The 23,563-nt window shown below is 40.4% G+C and overlaps 2 protein-coding genes and 1 long non-coding RNA gene across 5 annotated transcripts in view; 2 read left to right on the top strand and 1 right to left on the bottom strand.

Moving 5' to 3' along the window:
- LOC144002387 (uncharacterized) overlaps window positions 1-23,563 on the top strand; it is a 258,898-nt gene that overhangs the window by 162,158 nt on the left and 73,177 nt on the right. The window lies entirely within an intron of this gene.
- LOC144002255 (proton channel OTOP2-like) lies at window positions 2,086-7,940 on the bottom strand. Its single transcript, XM_077497309.1, has 6 exons — window positions 7,473-7,940; window positions 7,255-7,391; window positions 7,110-7,168; window positions 4,872-5,089; window positions 3,807-4,678; window positions 2,086-2,631 (listed from the first exon to the last, which is right to left on the bottom strand). Exons 1-6 carry the CDS (start codon window positions 7,918-7,920, stop codon window positions 2,461-2,463), a joined length of 1,905 nt encoding a protein of 634 aa, XP_077353435.1. The 5' UTR covers window positions 7,921-7,940; the 3' UTR covers window positions 2,086-2,460.
- Window positions 11,370-23,150, top strand: ush1ga (Usher syndrome 1Ga (autosomal recessive)). Of its 3 annotated transcripts, none has more exons than XM_077497425.1 (4): window positions 11,370-11,794; window positions 19,249-19,657; window positions 20,921-21,714; window positions 22,659-23,150. In XM_077497425.1, exons 1-4 carry the CDS (start codon window positions 11,631-11,633, stop codon window positions 22,660-22,662), a joined length of 1,371 nt encoding a protein of 456 aa, XP_077353551.1. In that variant the 5' UTR covers window positions 11,370-11,630; the 3' UTR covers window positions 22,663-23,150. The 3 variants fall into 3 exon arrangements, with proteins under 3 accessions (XP_077353551.1, XP_077353542.1, XP_077353533.1); XM_077497416.1 differs by having other exon boundaries at window positions 19,249-19,702; XM_077497407.1 differs by lacking the exon at window positions 22,659-23,150 and having other exon boundaries at window positions 19,249-19,702; window positions 20,921-21,718.

Below are 23,563 nucleotides of genomic sequence, written 5' to 3'. Positions count from 1 at the left end.
TGGTGCCGGTTGGCGTGGGTTCGATCCTCCGCCTGGGAGAGGCCCATGTGTGTGGCCTACATGAAGTAGGCCACGTGTGTGTGAGTGAGTGGGTAAAAAAAAACAAAAAAATGATTAAATAATAATAATAATAAAATAGGCTCTTGGAAATCAACAATTGAAAAAAAAATGCCAATACTAATCTTAACAGTAGGAAAATAGTTTCTAGGAAAATAGCCATTTTGAAGTTAAATGTTAAACTATAGTTGAACCTACGAACGGTCTGGGTCAGCAGTGTGAGCAAATCGACGCTAAACGCCACCTGCTGGCGTTTCTGAAGGAAATACAATTTTTGAGTCGTACGTTCACCAAACAAACATTTATTTGTTGGTAAACAATTTAATTTCTCTCGCGAAACATTTTATTAAAAAATATAAACACCTCAAGGTGAAGCCCCACATCAACAGTTGGAAGAATGATCTCAAGCTATACAAAAATCCTTGTATTTCATGACAAATAAAAATGCCCAGAGAAAATTTTCTGTTGCTCCTTCAGATTTTTTTTTTCTGCTGTGCAAAATGTCTTTCTTTTTCTTTTTTTATTTTATTTTGTTTTATTTATTTATTTATTTATTTGCCGATTTTGACTCTTTTTTTTTTTTTTTTTTTTTCCCCTCATGTCTCATGGGTCAGAAGAAGGTTAATAGCACAATCCAAATGGGATGACAGTATTGCATCAAGGGCTAAACATATTTGATACTTTTTGAGTTGTCTAAAGCAGTAGTTTGCAAATGGTGAGTTGGGATCAAAAAGTGGTCCACTGAGAGCAAAAAAAAAAAAAAAATGGATTAAAAAAAAAAATCTGGTATTTTTTCAAAACACTTCTTAGGTGTGTGTACCTAAGAGAATAAAATTTGGGTGATCATCAAGAAATGTTACTAACGTTAAGAAACGCTCACTAGATACCGATACTCTTTAAACAAATACAGTGCAGCTCAGCCTTTGGCTAGGAAACATCATAGCTAACTATAGCCTATGCTTTGGCGAAATATCAAACTGTTTTGAAACTGCATTTAAAGATGTAAATACTGTACATGTAAAGTATTTATTTTTAGAGGATATTTTGAAACAAAAATATTTTTCTCCATAAAATGGGTCGCAACTTTGCAAGAGTAGGGAGATGGGGTTCACACGGTGGCAATATTTGAGAACCACTGGTCTAAAGTAACAAATGATCAGTGGCACTTAATTAATATAAATACCAATAGGGTTATGATATTTGGGTCAATCCGCCCACCAGTGGTTGTTAAATCGCTTCCCTCATGCGACCACAGCCAGGCAGGAATGCAGTTTTTCCATTTGGCAATCTATTACAGGGAATCAACCAAAATGGCAAATTTCATGAAGGCAAACGACCTCAATACGTTTTTATGTAGTTTTTAAAAAGCTTTATTCTTTGCATACACAAACTGAAGCCTATAAACAGTGCAATTAATTTATTTTTCACTCATCCAGCATTTGAACATTACACTTACACTTGTACATTTACGCAGTAAAAGAAATACTTTTATCATTTAATACAAAAAAATACATCAATAACAATAACATCAGTCGCATATTTAACGCAATTTGATAGTCTTTACAAAAAAATCAACAAAAATTTCACATTTATTAAGCTGTACAAAAATTTGGTAGAACGGCGCACATGTTGAGCATGTCAGCCTTAAACTGCACAGAAACAAGGTGCTTGCATGTTTTTCCTGTGCTTGATTTGGTTTGCTCATGTATATTTGGTCATGAACACTTTCAATTGTGTGTATGACTTGTTGTTCATTTTACAGCATGTCTTGTGATTAATTGGTGATACGTCCAAGGTCTAAAAACCTTTCCCCCTCTTCTCACTCAAAGTCAGCTGGCATAACCTCCAGCTTCCCTGTGATCCTGAATAGGATAAATGGTATAAATCAGATCCCCAACCACAAAAAAGTTTGACTGAACGAAAAATGATATTTTATAGCTCTTCCGAGTTTTATAGAAGTCATATTTGGTGTATACTGTAAAAATAAACGATAGTTTAAAAAAAAAAAAAAAAAAAAAAGAAGCCCAAAAGCTAACAAAAACGAGTAAATATCAGCAGTCTGACTTAAAATACCAGTTTATGGTTCCCGGTGAGCTGGAAAATGAGACAATGAATACTTCAGAATTGTCAAATATATACTGAATACCTTTTTTCCTTTTTCAACATCTTATCTTTGTATCTTTGTGAAGTGGAATTTTCTGTGGGAAGTGGGACCAGCACTAACAACTACATTGAGTGTAGCTAATGGTAAGCTGTATTTTAAATCTTTTCTTTTTATTCGTTTATATGCCAGTCCATGAAAAAGTCACCTTATGTGAAACCGGTCTGCAAAAAAGGTTGGGGACTGCTGGTATGGTAGAAAAACAGAATGAACAAGCAATTGTTTGCCATAAGGTTGGCCACTTATGAGATGACAAACACTTCCAAGAGGGCGGCTACTGAGTGCATGCGATAAAAGATGGCGAAAGGCAGGCCGACGTTCACGATGGCGGCCCAGATGTTGAAGTCATAGAATTCTGTTTCGGCCGGGTGATCGAACTGAGGGCGAGCGCCAAATGCTGGCATGATCCACAGCTGGCGAAGAAAGATGAGACAGAAGAAACAAATGTTAGCGATTTGGTTGGTTTGAAAGAGATCGAAAGATCAGTGGTAGGAAGTACAAATTCTTTGTGACTGAACTTGATTTTTTTTCCTGACAGCTTTCTACTTTTACTCTCTTAATTTGAAAAAAAGATAACTGTACTTTCTACCCCTTACTTTGTCAAAAGAGACTTAATACTTTTTAAACCTTCGCGGATGTCGACACAATTTAAATAGAGAGAGGTAAAGTTAACTGCTGGTAGGCTTTTGATTGTTCAATTGAGATCTTGGCAACTTGTAAGGCAGCACTTGATGTGCACCAGCAGCTATTAACAACAATGATGCAACAAATTTGGAGAAGCAAGATTATTTAGAGAGAATTGTTTGATGTTTTTTGTCTCCAGGAATGATCCCTGGCAAATTTCTCGTTCCAGTCAAAAAACAAACAAACAAACAAACAAACAAACAAACAAACAAACAAACAAACAAACAAACAAACAAACAAACAAACAAACAAACAAACAAACAAACAAGCTCCTGGCATTTGGAAATTCTCCACCGAATCTGAGTCCCACCTTCCTAATTACTGCCAAAGCAATGACAGTATGACTTTAGCGCCATCTGGTGGCATCATAGTGTCAAGGACGTATGTTGACACATGGTGAAGAGGTTCATTTAGACCAGGGGTGGCAAACTGCGGTCCTCGAGGGCCGGAGTCCTGCAGGTTTTATAGATTTCCCGACTCGTAGTGCAGCTGATTCCAATTAACAGGCTCGTTATCAGGTTTCTGCAGAGCTTGCTGATGAGCTGATCATGAATCAGCTGTGTTGAAGAAGGGAAATATCCAAAACCTGCAGGACTGCGGCCCTCGAGGACCCCTGATTTAGACGTACTGTAAATAGTTTTATTTCGTCCCTCTCGACCGCCAGGTGGCGGTGCCGTAACCAGCACGGAATTCCCCTGGCGGTCGTTCGAGACTCATAGAACCGTAGTTACATTCGTAACTTTCGTTTTGATCCCTTCTTGTGGCAACTTTAGGCAATTAAAAACTTTGTACTCACTGGCTTGGGGGTGTTCACTGTACTCCACCTTCACTGGTTGTTGTTTTATTTTTTGTTTGTTTGTTTTACTTGGACACCTTAGCAAGAATGTGTGCGTGTGAAACTCACGATGATATTGGCCAGCAACAAAAAGAGGGAAACCTCCTTCAGGACCCTCCTCTTCCACGTTAGCTTGTGTGTGTAGTGCCCCATGTGGCCGTACGGAGTTACCGCCGGCAGATCCAGCTCCGGTTTAAACCTTATTTCTGATCCTTGCAGACCGTTCATCTCTTTGCTGTAGTGCTCCACCGCGTAGATGTTGGTCACTGAAGTTACCGGCTCGTGGTGCTCCTCATGAAAAGGCTCCCGGTGGAGACCTTCGACGATGAAGAAGTTCTGCAGACCGATCTGGATCACCATCAGTATAGCCAAGGTCAGGTTCAACCTGTTAAGGTGGCCCTGTGCTCCGGATGCCACCATGGCAACTATAGTGAAGTAGCTGATGATGAACTGCCCCATGGAGGTTCCTACCAGCAGCCCCACGTCCAAGCTACGTGTGGGGTTCTTCTCTGAGTCGTGTTCTCGGCGGTCCAGCTTGTAGATGGTTGCGCCGACCACAGTGGCCACCAGCATAAGGCTTATAATCACAATGTTGATGATAAAGTGGATCAGCAGCGCTTGGTCTCTCTTGCTGTGGTCATCTTCTTCGTCCTCCTTCATGTCCATCTCATACACGATGAAGGTGGCCAGGCCTGCGAACACCAGGAGGACTCCTACCAGGGAGCCAATGAGCGCGTCTTTGAGGTGGAACTTGTGGGCATGGCTGTGGGTGTGCGGGTCGTGAGCCTCGCCCAGCCTGCCGACGTTTTTCCACATGATGTAGGCCATGGCCGAGGCGAAGAGGCTGTATTCGATGTTGAAGGGGTACAGGTAGAAGTAGGCCTCTTTGAACAGGCTGCAGGACGTGTGGCTGCAGCCGCAATCGTCCTCTCCGTAACTCGCTGTGGCAGGAAGAAAGAACGGGGTTAGCTTGTTGGCATTTTGTGTCACCAATACGCTAGTGAAGGGGTGGGCAAAGTATGGTGTGGCCCAGCACTCTACGAAAATCCTTGTCCTTGTCCGTTTTGAAACGCAAATGTGATGGTGTTGAGTTCAAAAGTGCGTCTGCTCCTTCTCAAATGGCTTCTTGTGTACCTTTACTGATGTACAGCATCCGTCCCAAGACCTTGTGAGAGCTGTTGTCGTGGTGGTGATCGGATTCGTGTGTGTCGTTGCCGTGATCGCCACCGTGATCGCCGCCGTGATCGCCGCCATGGTCATCATCTGGGTGGCCTGTTTGGTGGAGCGACTCTTCCGTGACCGCAGCCATCCACAAAACCAGATTAATGGAGAGGGTGAGCATCAGACCGCACCTGCATGAACCATCACCAACGAGGTAGGAAATATATGCATAGTGAGGATTTGATTTGTGGTCATGGTAACAAACATCAAACACCATCCATCCATCCATCCATCCATCCATCCATCCATCCATCCACTTATTTGGGAAATTATCCAATGTCAATGTATTTACTTTTTACTCTATATAATGTTTCTTTGATCATCTATCTATGGCAGCAACGTAGAGTGACGGGCATAACAATTAAATACTTTTCCACTAGATGGTAGAAGGTATAGTCGAGGTTTTTGTAACGATAAATATGTGCCTTAACCGGGTTTCAGTTTGCTAGCAGGCTATTTCCTCGATCCAGGAGAATACCAAGCAGAAGGGCGGTGCCACTTTGAATACTGACTAACATTTCCTTGATGCCTTCGTGACTCAAAATAGTGCATTGTGGTTGCTTTGCGGGTATGACTGAAACACACCTTCATATTCCCCAAACAATGCTCGATTCAACATTTATTTTACTTCATTCACAAATTTTATTTCATGCACAATAACACAAAACAAAAAATCTGGTCGAAAGTGGGAAGGACGACTTTTAAGCTGTCTTTAAATGCAATGTACCTGATTCAAATCTGACTGCTGTTCTAATTATCAACAGTTGTACATTTGTCATTTGTTTTTTAAATGACAAATTACTATTATTGTCGCGCCATCAGGATGTAACCTGCCTCTCGGCCAAAGTCAGCTGAGACGCTCCATCTCATCTTAATATGACAAACACTACAGTAATGGATGGCTATGTTAACTAACTCTGTCTTAATTTAAGTACCGTATAAACGGACAGGGTTCGGGAATCCAGGTCCAGAAAGTAAAAACCCTGAAACAGATTGGCTTTAGCTACAGGTGCTTTTACTCAACAGGTGGAGACGAGCTCTTTCCCTGCCAGTTGAATAGAAGAACATGTGGCTAAAGCCAATCTGCGGCAGGGTTTTTACTTTCTGGACCTGAATTACTCAACACTATAAACAGACATGTAATTTGAAATATTTTGTACTAGGCTTTCATCTGAATCTTTTCATATGATTCTGCCATATTTCTTAAGAAAGTATGTCTGTGTTCCAGGATCACCTTTATTTGGATCCTTACCCAAATTTAATGGCTTCTTCTTTAGTTGTGTTTTGTAGTTTTTTATGGATCTCTGTTTTGACCAATTGTTAAACTTGGTTTAACAGCAAAGCGAATGATACCAAAGCACTGTCATCTGTTTTCCGGTCCCTCCTTGAGAAGATATGTATAGCTGGCACTTAAACCTGAACCTATTGACTCCACACATAACTTCGTGTCAGACCAAATCATTAAACATGTAATTGTGAAATTTTGCTTGGAGTTCAAATCAAAAATAATGTTTTATTCTAAGTCCTACTTTCTTGACTTGTAGTTTCCGCTCCACTATGGAAAGAGGAGTTCCTCAAGGCTCATAGTTGGGGCTTCAGGAGGCTTCCCTCTTTTGTTTAGATTGTGTTGTTGTTTTTGAAAAAGATTAACAGTCTTTTCGTTCGTTGTACACTTAAGCACAGCCATTTCTTCGTACAATAAGCTGTAACTTGAATCTATTCTCACAGCTGTGAGATCATGTGGTTCGGAATTTGGCCAAAACACTCAGTGGAAAATAAAGCACTCGAGTCGCACAACCAGTTCAAAACTCTTGTGACGTCAATCAAATGCTCTATCTATCTATCTATCTATCTATCTATCTATCTATCTATCTATCTATCTATCTATCTATCTATCTATCTATCTATCTATCTATCTATCCATCCATCCATCTATCCATCTATCTCTGTCCACCAAAAGGTCCTCAGTTTGGCAAAGTTACCACTTAGTGCTCTACTTTCTTTTAAGATTAATATCTTATTTTTGCACTTTTACAATAGTTAAATATGTAAAATGTTAATATTCCCATTTCCATAGTTTCCTACGGGACAACAACCTTTTAAGGAAAATTGGAGCCCATTTTTAAGGACCGAAATCAAGCTATCACTTACCGTGTAAGGTTCCTTTGGAGCTGTACGCAGTCCTTTGCATGGATCCACATGAAGTACGTCTGCAAACACATTTCCCAGTTGAAAAGTTTGGCGCCATACCACCGATATCTGTTCTAATTAGCATGCGAACTTGGCTGATATTTACCTGCACAACAATGAAAACAAGTTGGGTGATGGGAAAAACAATCTTGATGGCCGACTCGCAGTGGAGGAAGCCGACATAGCTGGCAATCTTGAAAATGTCCATAATGATACTGAGGAGTCCAAACAGCACCATTCCACCTGCGGGGTAAGAAGATGGACAATATTGAGACTTATGTATAAAGACATTCTTCCCCCAAAATGGACGTGATGTTTACATACCCCTGAGCCATACGGGTCCGGCGTGTTGGTCCCTGTAAGCCACGGCGTTTTCCATCCTGGCTGTGTAGATGATGTAGTATATCATCCAGATGCAGGTGAGGATGAGGATGATAACGAGGAAAACTTGGAGGTCAGACATGCTGATGTCTACGTGCTCGTAGGCACTTCCGCTCACCAGCGCGATACCCAGCATCAGGATGTTGATAAAGATGACCCCGGACAGAATCCATCCCCAGTTTCTGTCCCTTTCCTTACTTGGAGCGCTTGGCGTTTTGCTTGGGTGCTCAGGCTCAGGCTCGCCTGTGTTTTCCGCCGCGCCGCTGTGCAAGGAGTCGTGCACCTGAGCGTCCCCGTCTTTCGTCATCCTGCAGGGTTCACAAGCGTTTCCGTCGGCCAGACAGTTGCATGGGTAGCCCGTGTTCAAGCACATGATTGAACCCTGAGACATGATATCGCAAGTGAGTTAGCGGCAGGTGTCATGACGTGACTGGTTGAACAAGCTTGCTCACTGTTTTTCATTCCCCCGAAGGAACCCGCCCACGTTCAAACCTTTCCGTGAATGGATTCAACATGATTGGCACATTGACATTGCAACACTGGTTCAGTTGAGTTCATCAACAAATGGCACGCATTTTCCACTTGTTGCCATATTCAAAATACCGTACTCATTCTCACGCTCTGTGCTTAGGTCGAAGAGAAGATTCAGATTAAAAAAAAAAAATTCAGACTCTGAAATATGATTTTTACTTTCAGTAGACAGTAGCCATTTTGGTAACTTGCAACAATGAAAAAGAACATCTTCATTAACTTTCATAGGTGCTCATATTGACATGCTCGTACTGAGATGAAAAAGAAAAGCTAAATAGAATTAGTTTCAGCTTTCATGGCATCGAAACAATACATTTCATCTGCTAACTTAAAAATAAAAAATAAAAAATCTTTATTCAATCTCTTTTGTAAAGTGACCTGGCAACATTTTGAAGTAACAAAAATAATAGTAACAGCAGACACATTTCTCACATAAATAAATCACAGATGGGAAATATCTTGTTTCTCTGGTTTTGTTGTGTCATCATTGTTAAAATCCCCAAAATATCTATAAATCAACCAATCTTTCTCTATTACTTGTTTTGGAACATTATGTGTGGAGGTTGAAATATGTAACAAGCCTATTTTAACAATGTGAGGAGTAGATGTGTAAAAATAGGTTTCAAATGTCGGGAGTAAAAGTAAAAAGCTGTCAAATGTACAAATTCCTATTAAAAAAAAAAATCTACTTTAGTACAATAGCAAAGTATTTGTATCTTGTTTCTTATCAGCAGTGACATGCATTTACACTCATTTAAAATAGCAAAATTAAAGTGAATGTGGAGGTTGGACCTTACCTGTCGAGTGACCTGACCGCAAGTGTGGGATGCAGAGGTATTCATCCCCCCTTTTATAGGCATCCAAAACACAGCTGGAGGGGCCATAAAGGTCAATAAATCTGTCATGAGGTAGAGAGCCATATTATGGCCAAACAAGGCCTGTTTTGCTCAAAATATTCCACTAAAGTTCAACACCTGTTTTCAGGTAATACGTTTTTCTCACTAATTCCACAGCACACTGAAGCCGGTTCCTTCTCAGAACACACATTATACGTTCCTCACTTGCTGTATTTATTTGCTTGATAGTAAGCTTATAAGTTATACTACATTTTTAGATACTTTTTGAAAAACGCCCCCCCCCCCCCCCCCCCCCCCCCCCCCAAAGCTACTCACTATTCACATTTACATCTGCATACTGTATTTAGACTCTATTCATCAAGGTACAGAAGCCACATATGCTGATACTGAAGCAGATTATTCGATACATTAATAGTTGTTTTTGATTTTTTTTGTTTTGCTTTGTACAATGCTACTGACTATTCTTGCTGCTATTGACATTCCCATCTGTATATATTTTTAAGGTACAATAGCCACATACACTGATACACTGAACTAGACTAATCACAGATGTATAGTTGTTTTTTTTGCTAAATACATTACGGCTGACTATCATTCCTGCCATTCATATTCACATCTTTATATATCCTATTTATTCAGGTCAGGTGCAGTACCCACGTAGAGTTACGCTGACGCTAAAGTATAATATTGATGTGTCTATACATGTGATTCTTTGACGTTTTTATTGTAGTCTGCTGCTACTCTCCACTTTGCTGCTGTAAAACAAGAATTTTCCCATTTGGTATAGCCTTATTCTTATGATCTTTGACTTGAACCTCATGATCTTAATCTCATGATGGGAATTCTCCAAATAGGCGTGTGGAGCGAGTGCATTTGCCTATCTTTGATTTCACGCCTGTAGGGAATCCATTCAGGTTTTTAATGCTATTCAAGACCCCTATAAAGATTTTTTGTGCATGTGTATGTGTGTGCGTGCTCAAGGGCGAGTCCCATGAACCTGCCTCCCCCCAAGTCAACATCTATCTTATCCTCTGCATTATCTCTTTCTGTCCATTGTCATGCAGGTTTCAATTGGGCACTGTGTGAGAAAACTTGAATTCAGTGAGCAGCTAGCGGCAGCCACTTCTTATTTACTTATTATCTTTAATGAGATACTGCGTAAGATGCTTGTTAGGGTGAGGCCGACTTAGGTGCTTTTTAAACATTACAACAGCTCGTGTGAGAAAAACAACCTTCCTTGTACGCTCAAACTTGTCATTAGAGACACCAAGCTTAAAATAATAACAATGAAGAGAGCACTAAGCACACGTCAAACGCTATTCTTCCCTGTGAGTCTGTCGCAATGAGGAAGTATATTTAAATCACAGTTATTCCTTCAGTCAAGTGAGACATTTCAAAAGACCATGGATGAGTCTTCAGGAAAAGAACTTTGTAACAGAAGTGTTCCCGTCCAAAGAGGCCCAAATTTTCCATCTTGCAGTCAGTCAATGTTTCAAAGTTTTGCCAACAATGTATGATTTGCCTAAATCAATGGAGAGAAGCCTGGTGCCCGTGGGACATTGGTCTGGCCTGCCAAGCAATTCTAAAAACAAATACAGCCTGAGTAAGCTGGATAATAAATGAAACAAGCATCGTTAACCAAAAGAAGACCATTCTGAGTGAAGCATGGTGGTGGCGGCAGCATCATGTTTTGGGGTTATTTTCCTTCAACAGGAACTGGGGTCTTATTTAAGATACCAGAATAGCTCAACTTTATTTAAGGTTCAACAGAGACAGTGATTGGTGTCAGTTGTGTGTTGAGCCAAGTTGGCTACAGTCCAGTTCGAAGAGGGTGTATACTCTTGTACAACCACATTATTATAGTTGTTTATTTTTATTTCACCGATGGATTTATTTTTTTTTAAAACTGAGTTCTACATTTTATAGGTCACATAAAAGGTGCATTGTGGAATTGAAAATGTTAAAGCTTTAAATGTTCCCTCAGTTAGAAGAGCAAAACGATGAAACAAATAATAAAAAATATATATATATATATATATTTTTTAATTCATTTAAAATATTTGATTTGAGAATCAATTTGTGTATTGGGGGGGGGTCAAGAGAAAAAATGGCGTCTTAGGGGTCCTCCAGACTCTCTCTCCCCACCCCACCCCCCTTTGATTTGGTCTCAGGTCATGTTTTAATATTTTGTATTTAGATGGATTATATACACAATTTAATGTGTGGGACGTAAAATGTCCTCCAATTCTGGAATGACCATTTTGCTGCTGTAGCAGTATTGTAATTGACGTAGTAGCCACGGGGGTACCAGTGCCACTGCCAGTAGTATTCACAAAGATACAGCTGCTATGGTGGTAAAAGTTGATAATTGGATTTTAATAAGTGCGGACATTACTCGTGAAGGTCCCTGGTGTGTGCGTTTGTGTTTAGGAGCAGGTCGGCCACGGGGGAGCACTGTTCAGGCGGCCTGAGCGATGAGCGAGCGCGTCGTCGCCTCCCTGGATACCAGGGACGCGCACAAGCACTCTGGACTCGGTGGCCTGGACACCGACCTCCCGAGACTCCGGTACATGTGGGTCGGCAGCTCGGCAATTCCGCTTCCGCTATGAGGATACCGACGAGCAGTAGCTACAGCGGTAGCGGAGGTGGTGGTACTGGTGGTCATGGCGGTGCCGATGAAGTCAAACGAACGAGGACGGACTAACGGGTCGCCATGAATGACAGGTACCACAAGGCGGCCCGGGACGGCTACCTGCACCTGCTGAAGGAGGCCACCCGCAAAGACCTTAATGCACCCGACGAGGATGGCATGACACCGACGCTATGGGCGGCCTACCACGGAAACCTGGAGGCTCTGCGGCTCATTGTGGCGAGGGGGTGGGTACTTAAAAAGAAAAAAGAAAAAAAAAAACTCGCGCAGGCCACTTCATTAGATACACAGTAAACTTACACTAAAATACAAAACCAGACAAGTAGGCTGTAAGTGGTTGTTGTTTGGTGTAGCTGTTTCTTATAGTGTATGTCCCTCAATTTTAGCCATCTCATAAGTAAACCAAAATATTAGAAATAGCTGTGATGCAACCCCAATAAACAGAGGTGTAGGTGTGTTGTGGGAGGTGGGGAGGGTTTTTGTTTTCTGGGGTAAAAATAAAAATAAAAAATCGCTTTTATGAGCAAATGATCTTACACGCACATTCAACTGCTCTTCTCCGCACTGACACCCAAAAATACATAACTCATATTGAGGTAAAACAGTGATTATAAAACAAAAGTACAAAAGTACAAGATAATAAAATGACCAATGCAGCTCTACACACAGAAAAACATTAGTTTTGCCAACAAGCATTATTGCACACAAACTGGAAAGGCAAATGTTTTGAAGTGCTTTTATTACTATTTTTAAAATGTGTAAATCCTCTGATTTCAGCCTCTCAAAAGTGAAAAGTTTCTAATTTATTTAGTTCTCAATGTAAGCAAACTACCGGTAGTTAGTTATGCATTTCATGGAAATCAGCTGACTTGGGAGAACTGATTAACATTTATGTCGATTATTTTCTGACATGTTTTGAATCAAATGTGACACAGTCATTTCCAAACTATTTACATACTGTATTCAGATAATGAGAGGGCCCCACATCATACACATCCCCTTTTCAACTATGTCCGACAACAATAATCATTGTTCAATTGGTACATCCCCCAAGAGTCTCAATCAGAGCACTTTGGCTATACTCAAACTACTAGCTACAGCAAAAACTACTTCAGCAAATATTTTTAGCACTCAGTGGGATTGATTTTCAATTAATGCGTGAACCTGACATCACAGTTCAGTCTTATAAATTTACCCAGTATTGATACAAATTAGGATTGTTATCTTTACAAAGGTATATATTTTTAGGGGGTTAAAATTAGTGCTGTCAAAGTTTAAGCTTTAACTAATTAATTAGTCACAAAAAATATCGCATTAATCATTTATTTACGCAGATTAATCACACGATTAATTTTGACAATCATCCTTTTTCTTGACAGCGGATGGCTACGTTAAAGGTAGCACAGATTGTGTTTGAGCAATAAACATAACTGCATGCATTAAAGTAAAGCATTTAATTTAATACATGTTTGCATATGACATGCAGAATATTTGTTCATGGCAAACTACTGGGGCCATTTTTTTTTTCATTTTAAATTCTTCTTCTTCTTAACATTACTCTTTTAAGAGGGCAACGATGCAAGTGACCTTGAATGGTGATCTCATCCCTTGAGAATGCCGGGCTTGTTAAAGTCATACAACTGTGAGAGCCTTAATCACAAAACAGCATGATTACCTTTTGTTTATTCATTAGATCTTGTTGTTAAAAAAAAAAAAAAAAAAAAAAAAGCATCTGATTACTGGAAACAATGAAAAGGAAAAGTTAGTAAAAGGGTAAGGCGTGGGTGGGAAAACAGCCCATTCAATTCTGGTGAAATATTTGCTCATTCTATGTATGACTATACAAAAACTGATTTTGCAATTAACATGAAAGTTTGCGTGATGGGAAAAGAGCCCATTCAATTTTGGTGGGCTATTAATATCTCTATATTTTTTTACCTTTGTTTTTTGGAGATTTTTTTTTTTTTTTATCTCAATTAATAATGCATGAATCTCAATGTCCTAGCTCAGTTATAGGCTAATAAATGAATTTGATGTTGATGTAAATCTTTGCCACTTTTTTTTTTTTTTTTTTTAGTGCTAAACAAGAATGTAATGGATATAAAAAGTCTACACACCCAAGATTTTTGTGATACAAAAAAAAAAAATGAGACCATCAAAACCGTTTTGACGACTAATGTCATTTCTGACTCAACTCATTTGAATTAAAAAAAAAAAAAAAAAAAAAAAAGGTTTGAGTAAACTTTACCTGACATTTTTTGCTTTGTCGCATAAGTCTGATTTCTTTCCTTCTTTCTTTTTTAACTGGTATTTGGAACTTCTTATAATCCCCTCCACTTTTAAGAAAAATTACCCCAAAGACCAACGCATGGTGTTGTTGTTTTGGTGACGAGCAGTTTCATTGCGCCACTTTCTGGAATTATTGCCAAAAAGTTTCACCTTAGTTTCATTGGACCACAACAAATTCTCTCAAACACATTTAATTAAGGAACATTAAGTGAACCGTTCAAAATGAACTCAATTGTTCAAAATGGGAGTCAGTGTTAGCAGAAAATCTTCAGACAACTGCAAGAATGCAAAAAAGAAAAGAAAAACGAAAAGGTCAGCTTGAAAAGCCGACTGGAAAACCTGTAGTTGGTTTGAGATTAATCATAAGCACTTTAAATGGTGGTAGGTGTACTGTAAGGCCTCCCAGTTAACGTGACTTTGAATGTCCATATTCAAGCTGTGCAACCATGTATTCAGTTATTTTTACATCTTACCTCAAAAATATTGTTGTTTTTTTTCAATCGAGTTGTGAAGGTTATAGGTCACATTAGTGGTTGAAAAAGTTTTTAATTCATCACACCCTCTTTTCTTTGATGTTGCACTTAGATGACAAGTCAAATGACATTGAGCCTCGATCACAAAATGGAGCACACTTAGTTATTGTTAACACATTGCTATTATTATTTATTTGTTAGTTGGCACAACTTCACAAAAACTACTTAAACAATGGCAAGCTGGTGAAAGGGAAAGGCATGGGTGGGGAAAGTGCCCATTAATTATAGCAGAAAACTACTAAAAGCAATTAAAATTCAGGAATCATTGAGGTGAGTGAGGTGGAAAAAGTGTCCACCAAATTTTAATGGTATATTTATCCATGAGTCAGTTAAAAATTAATGAATCACAGTCTCTCGTTTCCGTCTTATACATTGATTTCACGATGACACAAATTAGAAATTTTATCTTAGATATGACAGAATGTATGGCGGTAAAAGTCGCTAGTTTGGACCAAAAATATAGAGCATAATTCAATGTATGTATACTGTATCCATTGGATATCCTCAAAACAGATTGCTTATTTAATATACAGTATGTGACTTTGCACTAACCCCCTCATTTTTTTAAATGTCTTTTTTACACCAAGGCAAATGACCTCCGCTGCTATCTCCCATTTAAGAATGCCATGTCATGTGTTTGACCTATCCCAAAGTCCGCTATGTGAAAAATGTGGGCCCCTTAGGAGAACTTTTAATGAAGGTACACATGTACTGTATGACGTTAACCTAGCCAGGAGGAGGATTAAGATGGGGAAGGTCCCAGACGTGGTGCCAGCACATGCCTGGAAGCTTTGCTGCAGGCTGAAAATGAGCCATTGTGACGCTGAACTTCTTGTTCGGTTAGTTCTTTGAAAATGTGAGCCTTTGTTCAGGGGCAGAAACAGAGGAGGGTTGTTTATGCATTTTAAATCGTATTTTAACCAAGATTTTCATTAATAAATAGCAAATAGTATAGCAAAAAAGTAATGTAAATCTAAAGTAGACTGTTGTGAATGATCAAATGAAATATTTGAATAAAGTTGATATGCAGAGCGTAACGTAACATTATTGTATTGCCAATTATAATCAAATAAATTGTAAATATTTATTAATTGAATATTTTACTATACATGGCAATGAGGATGGGTTATCCATCCAGCCATCCATTTTCTTGACCGCTTATTCCTCACAAGGGTCGCGGGGGGTGCTGGAGCCTATCTCAGCTGGCTCTGGGCAGTAGGCGGGGGACACCCTGGACTGGTTGCCAGCCAATCGCAGGGCACACAGAGACGAACAACCATCCACACTCACAAGCACACCAAGGGACAATTCGGAGCGCCCAATTAACCTGCCATGCATGTCTTTGGAATGTGGGAGGAGACCGGAGTACCCGGAGAAGACCCACGCGGGCACGGGGAGAACATGCAAACTCCACCCAGGAAGGTCGGAGCCTGGACTCGAACCTGAGTCCTCAGGACTGGGAGGCGGACATGATAACCAGTCATCCATCATGCCGCCGGATGGGTTATTATTAAATAAATTTGATTATTAGTATAAACCTTTTTTAATTGTTAAATGTTAAAGTTCTAACTCATCCTCGGATCCCTTGAGAGGTGCTATAAATCCAAGCCCATGTTCCCAACCATGGCACATAGAGTGTAAAATGTTGTAGATGGTCTAATGAAACTAGCATTGATGTTGAACATTCCCAGCAACAAAAACGGTGCAACATCACTTGTGGAAAAGCAATATGGTCCTTGAAAAATGACGAATATTGCTGATAGAGCAGTTGTGACCATTTTCCTAGTGTATTCATTACATCCAAATTTGTTTATAGATCTTTTTTTTTTTTTTTTTTTTTTTTTTTTTTACTTTATCTACAAATGACCTGGCCAAAATTGTCCTTAAAAAAAAAAAATAAAAATACCCCCCCCCCCCCCCCAAAAAAAAAAAACAAAAAAACATTTGCTGCCCTTGAGCACGAAAATTTGCCCACCTAGACTATCAGTAATGGCTTCCCCTCAATTGTGAGCAATACATGAAGACAGAAGATAGTTAGTCATTTTTAGCACCCTGTAGGGTGGTTTAATGTCGACTCTGAAATGTCACTACAGCACCACAGTGTTCAAGGTCATGTGCGAGTTATCGCATTTCATTAAATGCTCTTCAGCCATGCGTTCCCTCTTCAATATTTTACTGCGCACTCTCCAGAACATCCACGTTGGGGCCCGTAAAAGAGTGTGAATTATGATGCCTTCCCAAATGGTTGCACTGTTATGTATGCCGTTGCTGTGACACTTTAACAAGAGACGGCGCCCATCGTTCTGACTTTTATAACGCGGCTGTTATCACAATAGATTGCGCTTGATAAAATGAGCCGTCGATTGTCTGTTTAGAAGATAAAACAGCATGGCTGCATTTGTTTTCATCTTATTCATGAATATCTTGCAAAATAGCCACATCACAGTAGTATGATTTGGAATCAGGTTTTTTTTTTCTTCACTTGGATCGAGCAGCAGCATATCTCAAGCACGCTTCTTATAAAAAATTTGGGATCGCAACACAAAGCAAAAAATTGATGAAGCGATGGCTCGTAACGCAAAGAATAAGCTAAGGCATTAGAAAGTTAAGGTACCACTGTACTGATTCAAATTCTGTACCTAAGTAAACGTAAACCAGTACAGATTCTGAATCTCATTCAGTACAAAAATAAAAAGTAAGAATTAATATCAATTATAAAGAATACTAATTTGACCTTTCGACACAATGAAAAAACCTTTTGCACACATAATGGTTGCCCTCTTTTATTACAGTAACTCACATAGTGATTGTACTGAAAATTACATTGCATGTCGCATGTTCAAGCTAGCTAATGTTGGCGCTACTTTAATGTTATCAAAATGTGTGTCTCTGTTACTGCAGACGAAGGCCAAAAATAGTCAGGTCAATTGTGCTTCCCAAATCCCTGTCAGTGCCGTTTACACAGAACTGCAACCAGGGGAAAAAGCAGAAAAATACCGACTTTTGTAGGCAGCATAAAAGGGCTGAAGCAAGAGGCACTGATTGGATGGTGAAGCAAACAACAGGCTCATCGATCGTTAACAGCTGACCTGTTTCGCCTGCAAGTCAGAAAAACAGGCCCATTATGAAGGCTCTTAATTAAACACTGTCAAATGGAGAAATAATTCATGTACTGTGAGGCTGTCATACTAAAAAATGACAGATGTACACCTGTGCAACATCTAATGTGATCCATTCCAAGAAATCACTCTTTTCAAAGACAACATTACAACTAGTAATAGTAATGCACTGTTGTGTGCTCAGCAAAGCATGTGCTGAACAAAACAAAATCCACCATTTCCCACGGAATCAGTGCAAACAATTGTCCCCGCAAGGCCTAAGTGCCAAAGACATACTGTTGTAATCCTCTAATGATACAAGCCCGACATAAAGGTACTAACATTAACCATAAAAAACTGCCATTGAATGATAATGGCGACTGTGTCACAGGAAGATGCGGTGCTCGGCAAACGGCTGTCTTGTAAAGCAAACATCCCGTAATATGATAAAAGACATCTGAGGGGTAAATGAACGGACGACCATCTCTTGTGTTCAGCATTTTACACGGCAGCACATAAATTACCACACATAAAGCTATCATGTTCCCCACATTATGTAATGTGAGCTGGGAACATCATAAATACCGTTAAAAAATTGAACAGATAATCACATGCCATTTTTTGACATTTGTTTATAGCATGTTGATGACTTGTTTGATTAAGGCTTTGTAGCACATCATTCAAATGTACAATATAACCACAATTCCCCATTTACTCAGCCCAGAACTCAAGGTGGCAATACATTGTTTTTCTCCACAATCTAAGCAAGTTCCCCGGTCCCTAATTGGATGATAATTTAAGGTGGTACTTGATGTAAAAAGCTTAAGAACCACTGTAATAATGGAGAGTCCAAGGTGTGGTAAACACCCAAGATAGGGACATTTTTGTGGTGCATGCATACATGGCCAAACACAATCCCTTGGAGAGTAAACAACTTGTTGAATGTTACCCATTTAGCACCCAGATATTACCACTAGTACTGGATATACTACTTGTACTAACATCTTTTGAATATAAATGTATAAATATTAGAAGGATGCGTTATGGTTTCACACTTACACGTTCTTTTGAAACTTGTGATACAGGATGTAAAAGATCCACATTGTCATACCAGTCCTGATTAAACTTGAGGAATGCGGTGTGACATCATCCGCCATGCACAATTTTACAGTTGGTGCCTGCTGAAACCTTTTGAAAGCCTCGCCTGTAACAAGAGCCAGGCGGTGAAGCAGTAGCAGCGACAAACCGAAGCTCAAATTACAGCCTGATCAGCCTCTGTGTGACTCTCACGATGGCGACAACAAGATTGACTTGGAACTGACAGCCGAGGCTGCCGCCTTGTTAGAAAAAGTTGCGCTCCAGTATAAGTTTTCAAGTTATTTTACACCAAAATCTTATGGACCATGCATTGTGCACTAGGGTACAGTCTCCAAACAAGGGCCTTTTACAAATTACAGATACAAAGAATGAACTAATAAAGATTCCTGGTGAACTGAGGCAGCGGGGAGGTCCAGGTCACCCCAGACCCGTGATGACAGGAAGCACTGTGGTTCCAAATAGTGCGTTCTTGCATTGTTGACCAATGAATGGACAACAGTGCATATTTGATCAAGTGAATCGTACCATAGTTCTTCAACCTGCACACCAACAACCTGTCTTTCAAAAGTGTGAGGGTAGCATACTGAACCAAACTAAATTGTGCTGTACTGCTTGATGGAAATGTTTCAATCTTAGCGCTTACCATATTATTGTGTTTCACAGTGGGAACCCTGACAAGTGTGACATATGGGGCAACACCCCACTCCATCTAGCCGCTGCCAATGGTCATCACAACTGCCTTTTCTTCCTGGTGTCGTTTGGCGCCAACATATGGTGCCTGGATAATGACTACCACACGCCACTTGATATGGCTGCCACCAAGAATCACATGGACTGTGTCCGCTACCTGGACTCCATCGCCTCCAAGCAAATGGGGCTCAACCCTAAGCTAGTGAACAAACTTAAAGAGCGGGCGTTTCGAGACGCCGAGCAGCGCATCAAAGAATGCGCCAAGATGCAGAAGAAGCACCATAAGCGCATGGAAAAGAAGTTCCACAAGGAGGTGCCCGAGGCATCAGTGTCGGACGTCATGAGTTTTTCCAGTTACAGCAGCGGCTCTGTGAGCCACAAGGTGCACAACTTCAACGCAGCCGCCGTCAGTGTGCCATATTCACAGGTCAACAACACTTGTTTACTTTTAAAATTGTCCAGAAAATATGACAGCAATTTGCAGTGATCATTTAGAGGACACTCATTAAAATGTCAATGGCTATATGAGCTAGGGTGATGGTGGTGTGGGGGCTATGAAAAGATACACAGATAAACAGATATAGGGCAGACGATAATTGGGCAGATGGGCAAAGAAGACAAGCTGGATTGAAATGTTAATAAAAGACAAACAGAAAACCTATCTGACCAACAGACATGACATCCCATCTACACACAGATGGATGAATGGGAAGCTCGACCAACAGTGAGACCAATAGACTGTTAGTTGGACACAAAGAAATAAAGAGGGCAGACAGCTGGACGAAGGGACTGATCAATTGAAAGTGTAACCAATAGATAGATAATGTAGACAGAACATAAAATACAGGAAGTACAGACCAACCAACAATCTATACAACAGCCAACTGACTGTCTGTTAGACAGATACACAGTAAAAGGACTGACCAACATGCAGACAGGCATAGATAGGATTGATGGACGGACAGTACAGGATAAGGAAGGATAAATGAAACAGTCAACCAAGTGCTTATTAGATAAACAGACTTATACAAGATAGACAGAGGGGTTCAGACATGGACTGACCAACAGATAAACAAACAGAGGATCAAACAGACAAATGAAAGGACAGACAATGAGAGAACATCTGGCCAACCAACTAATGGATAATCAGACGTGGAGAGATTGAGGGCCGACAGATTGATGGAGAGAAAAACAGACAGACACAATGATCAAAGGATACAGACAGGCAGATTGTTACAGGGTGGACAGAGAAACAAAAACATGGCTAAACCAATGAGAGTCGAGCCAACAGATACACAGACAGAGGATGATTGACAAACAGAAAGGAAAAACATAAACAATGGACAGATAAATAGATGAAGAGACAAAAGTGTGATCGATAGATGTAAATAACCCTAACCCAGCCAAACGACAGAGACCTGACCCAAAAACAACCAATTGATGGATAGAGATACAGGACATATTGACGCAAGGAAAGACAGATGGACTGACCAACAAACACAGCGAGACCGTGGACTGACAGATATATGGACCGGCATGTATGGTCCATTTAAGGAACAAAGTTAAAATTATCAAAATTTCCTTGGACTCATTAGGTGTTCAATAAGTAACTGAAGTACGTGTACCTCTGCTGTGTTGTTGCCAGGCTACTCTTCATGCCACAAACCGAGGGAAGACAAAGATCCAGAAGAAGCTGGAGAAAAAGAAACAAGGAGATGGGACCTTTAAGATCTATGAGGACGGGAGGAGAAGTGTACGCTCCCTCTCTGGACTCCAACTGGGCAACGATGTCATGTTCCTCAAACCTGGCACATACATCAACCCGAAGGATTATGGCCGCCGCAATATTCGCGACATGTTCCCCAGAGACCACAATGACGACGCCATTTCACGTGCCATCAGTGAGCCAGACCTCCACGGGACCAATGCAGATCACTCGGAGGTTAGCACAGACTCAGGACATGATTCCCTGTTCAACCGGCCCGGTCTAGGCACCATGGTCTTCAGGAGGAACTATGTGAGCGGGGGGATGTTTGACCTGGGCGATCCAGACGGAACCGATGGCTCAGGCAACACGGTGCGTCTACGCAGTAGACTGCACCCTCACCGCAGCCTGGATGAGGACAGCATCGGAAGCGCTCGCAGCCTGCAGGAGAGAAACCTGGAGGAGCTTCCCTGGGAGGAGGTGGAATTGGGGCTGGACGATGACGACGAGGCCCACACCAGCCCTCTGGAGGTCTTCTTGGCCACGCAGAGCATGAGCGAGTTCTTCTCCATCTTTAGGAGGGAAAAGATCGATCTTCAAGCACTGCTGCTCTGCTCTGACCATGATCTCAAGAGCATCCACATCCCTTTAGGACCCAGGAAAAAGATCTTAGATGCCTGTCAGAGACGCCTTGAGACCATAGAGGACCCAGAGTGCATTGAGGACACTGAACTGTAAGTCGTTCATTCATCCATTTTCTATAGCAATTCTCCTCCTTCAGGTTGTGTGTGAGCTAGAGCCTATACCAGCTGACTTGGGTTGAGAGGCGTGGTACACCCTGGATGGGTTGCCAGTCAATTGCAGGGTACCACATCCACACAGCAATTCAGATGATCCCCGTACGTGACTTGTTAAGTTTCAGGTAGTGTTCAGTGTCACAAGGGGTGACAACATCTGATCTACGCTCAGTTTTGCCTGCATGTGTCTTGTGTGCACGATGCACATGGTGAAACAAAGTAAGAAAACACAGATCAAAACAATGTATTCCTTGCCGCCACCGGGAAAAAAAAATAAGCTGTATTTTAAACGGGATTCCTTTGAAGCAATGGTAAAAAAGAATGTCTGCAGTCTTTGTCTCACTACACCTCTGCATCTGCCTAGATTGAGGTTGAGAGGCTCAAATATCCTGATCTGACTTGCTTCCTTGCTCCATACGTGTACTTCAATTACATCACTCCAAAACCACACAAACCTGCAGACCTTTATTGTACTTGCAAGTCGTCACAAATACAGTTGTGTCCTGAAATACAGTAGGTATATGGGGTGGTGGTGGGGGGATAAAATATGTCACTAAATGTCAGGGTTCAAAATAAGTTTTGGAAAAACATGTCACGAGTGGCTGGCCTGTAGTCATGATTTTAGCGTAGCGTGATAACATAGGGTAGTGATGAAGTGGTAAAAAGGTCTCCATTCTGGTGGCTCAGAACAATATGACTGAACACGTTTTTATTGATTTTATGTCACATATGTAATATTAACAGTGGTTAACTTAATTCTATACTGCTATGAGTTTGGAGTGCTAAAATGTTTCTTTGTAATGTTTACAGTTAAAAACAAAGGTTTTATGTTGTTGACAGTTTGTGGCCATGTTTTTTTTTTTCTCCATTGTGTTGTGCAGATGATTAAGGTGGCGCTGGGAGCATCGTTGCAGAGACGACTTAACCATCTACCTCTAACATGGAGAGGATCCATGTAAAGATTCAAAGTTGTATGGTTTAACAAACTTGTTGTTTCATGGGATATGTTTGCCCCCGTGGGGCTGACTGAGACTCTCGTTCCTGGACATTCTCTTGTTTTACACTAAACACACTTGACATGCAGCTTTTTTTTAGCATGGTACCCCTATGTTGTTAATGTAATATTATATTTAATTCGGCCGTGTTTACACATAGTGAGTTTAGTTTCTGCCAAGGCAGGACAACTGCATATTTGCAGTTGTGATTTACTTCAGTGTGTGAACACGTCGCTTGATAACTTTATAGTACTTGCCTATCATCATTTGTTGTACTTGCACATACTGTATAGTGCATGTTGAGTTAATATTTATATAGATAATGTCAGTCATAACAATAACTTGGAACGTTTTTATCGTCTCTGTGTACTTATTTGCACAAGAACACAGTGTTAATGTGTTAGTATTTGGTTTACATTATGTAATAAATGCACTAAACTTCATGTTTGTGTATATTTTCTCAGCTTTTGCACTGGCATCCGCAGAGTAAGTATGTTGTCATTTTTTTGTGGGATTTTAAAAAGTTTGATATATTATCTGTTTTGCTTGTTATTTACAGCAATTCCATTCACATTGTGGTTTGTTTGTTTGCAGGTTTATGTAGCACAAAAGAAATTTGTACGATACTTCTGCCAAGGAATAAGCTCTTGAAAATTGGTGCAGATCCAGGTCCAAAGGTGTGTATCAAAATTATTTTCTTTCAGTCACCATGGTACCCTCTGCCCCAGAATGCAGATGGTACGGTCCTTTTTGGCTATTTGTAAGGTATGATGTCAATCTCCATGAAGAAA

Source organism: Festucalex cinctus, chromosome 1 (genome assembly GCF_051991245.1).
Source record: "Festucalex cinctus isolate MCC-2025b chromosome 1, RoL_Fcin_1.0, whole genome shotgun sequence".
NCBI classification, from domain to species: Eukaryota; Metazoa; Chordata; class Actinopteri; order Syngnathiformes; family Syngnathidae; genus Festucalex; species Festucalex cinctus.
Note: the sequence above shows the minus strand (reverse complement) of the source record. Positions and strands in the feature narration are given on the sequence as shown.

Coding starts and splice junctions, on each gene's coding strand:
- LOC144002255 (XM_077497309.1), bottom strand. CDS start 7,920: ATGTCTCAGGGTTCAATCATGTGCTTGAACACGGGCTACCCATGCAAC. Junction 4,679..4,871: donor GATGCTGTACATCAGTAAAG/GTACACAAGAAG, acceptor TTCCTGCCACAG/CGAGTTACGGAGAGGACGAT. Junction 2,632..3,806: donor TGTTGCTGGCCAATATCATC/GTGAGTTTCACA, acceptor TTTCTTCGCCAG/CTGTGGATCATGCCAGCATT.
- ush1ga (XM_077497416.1), top strand. CDS start 11,631: ATGAATGACAGGTACCACAAGGCGGCCCGGGACGGCTACCTGCACCTG. Junction 11,795..19,248: donor CGGCTCATTGTGGCGAGGGG/GTGGGTACTTAA, acceptor TGTGTTTCACAG/TGGGAACCCTGACAAGTGTG. Junction 19,703..20,920: donor TCAGTGTGCCATATTCACAG/GTCAACAACACT, acceptor TGTTGTTGCCAG/GCTACTCTTCATGCCACAAA.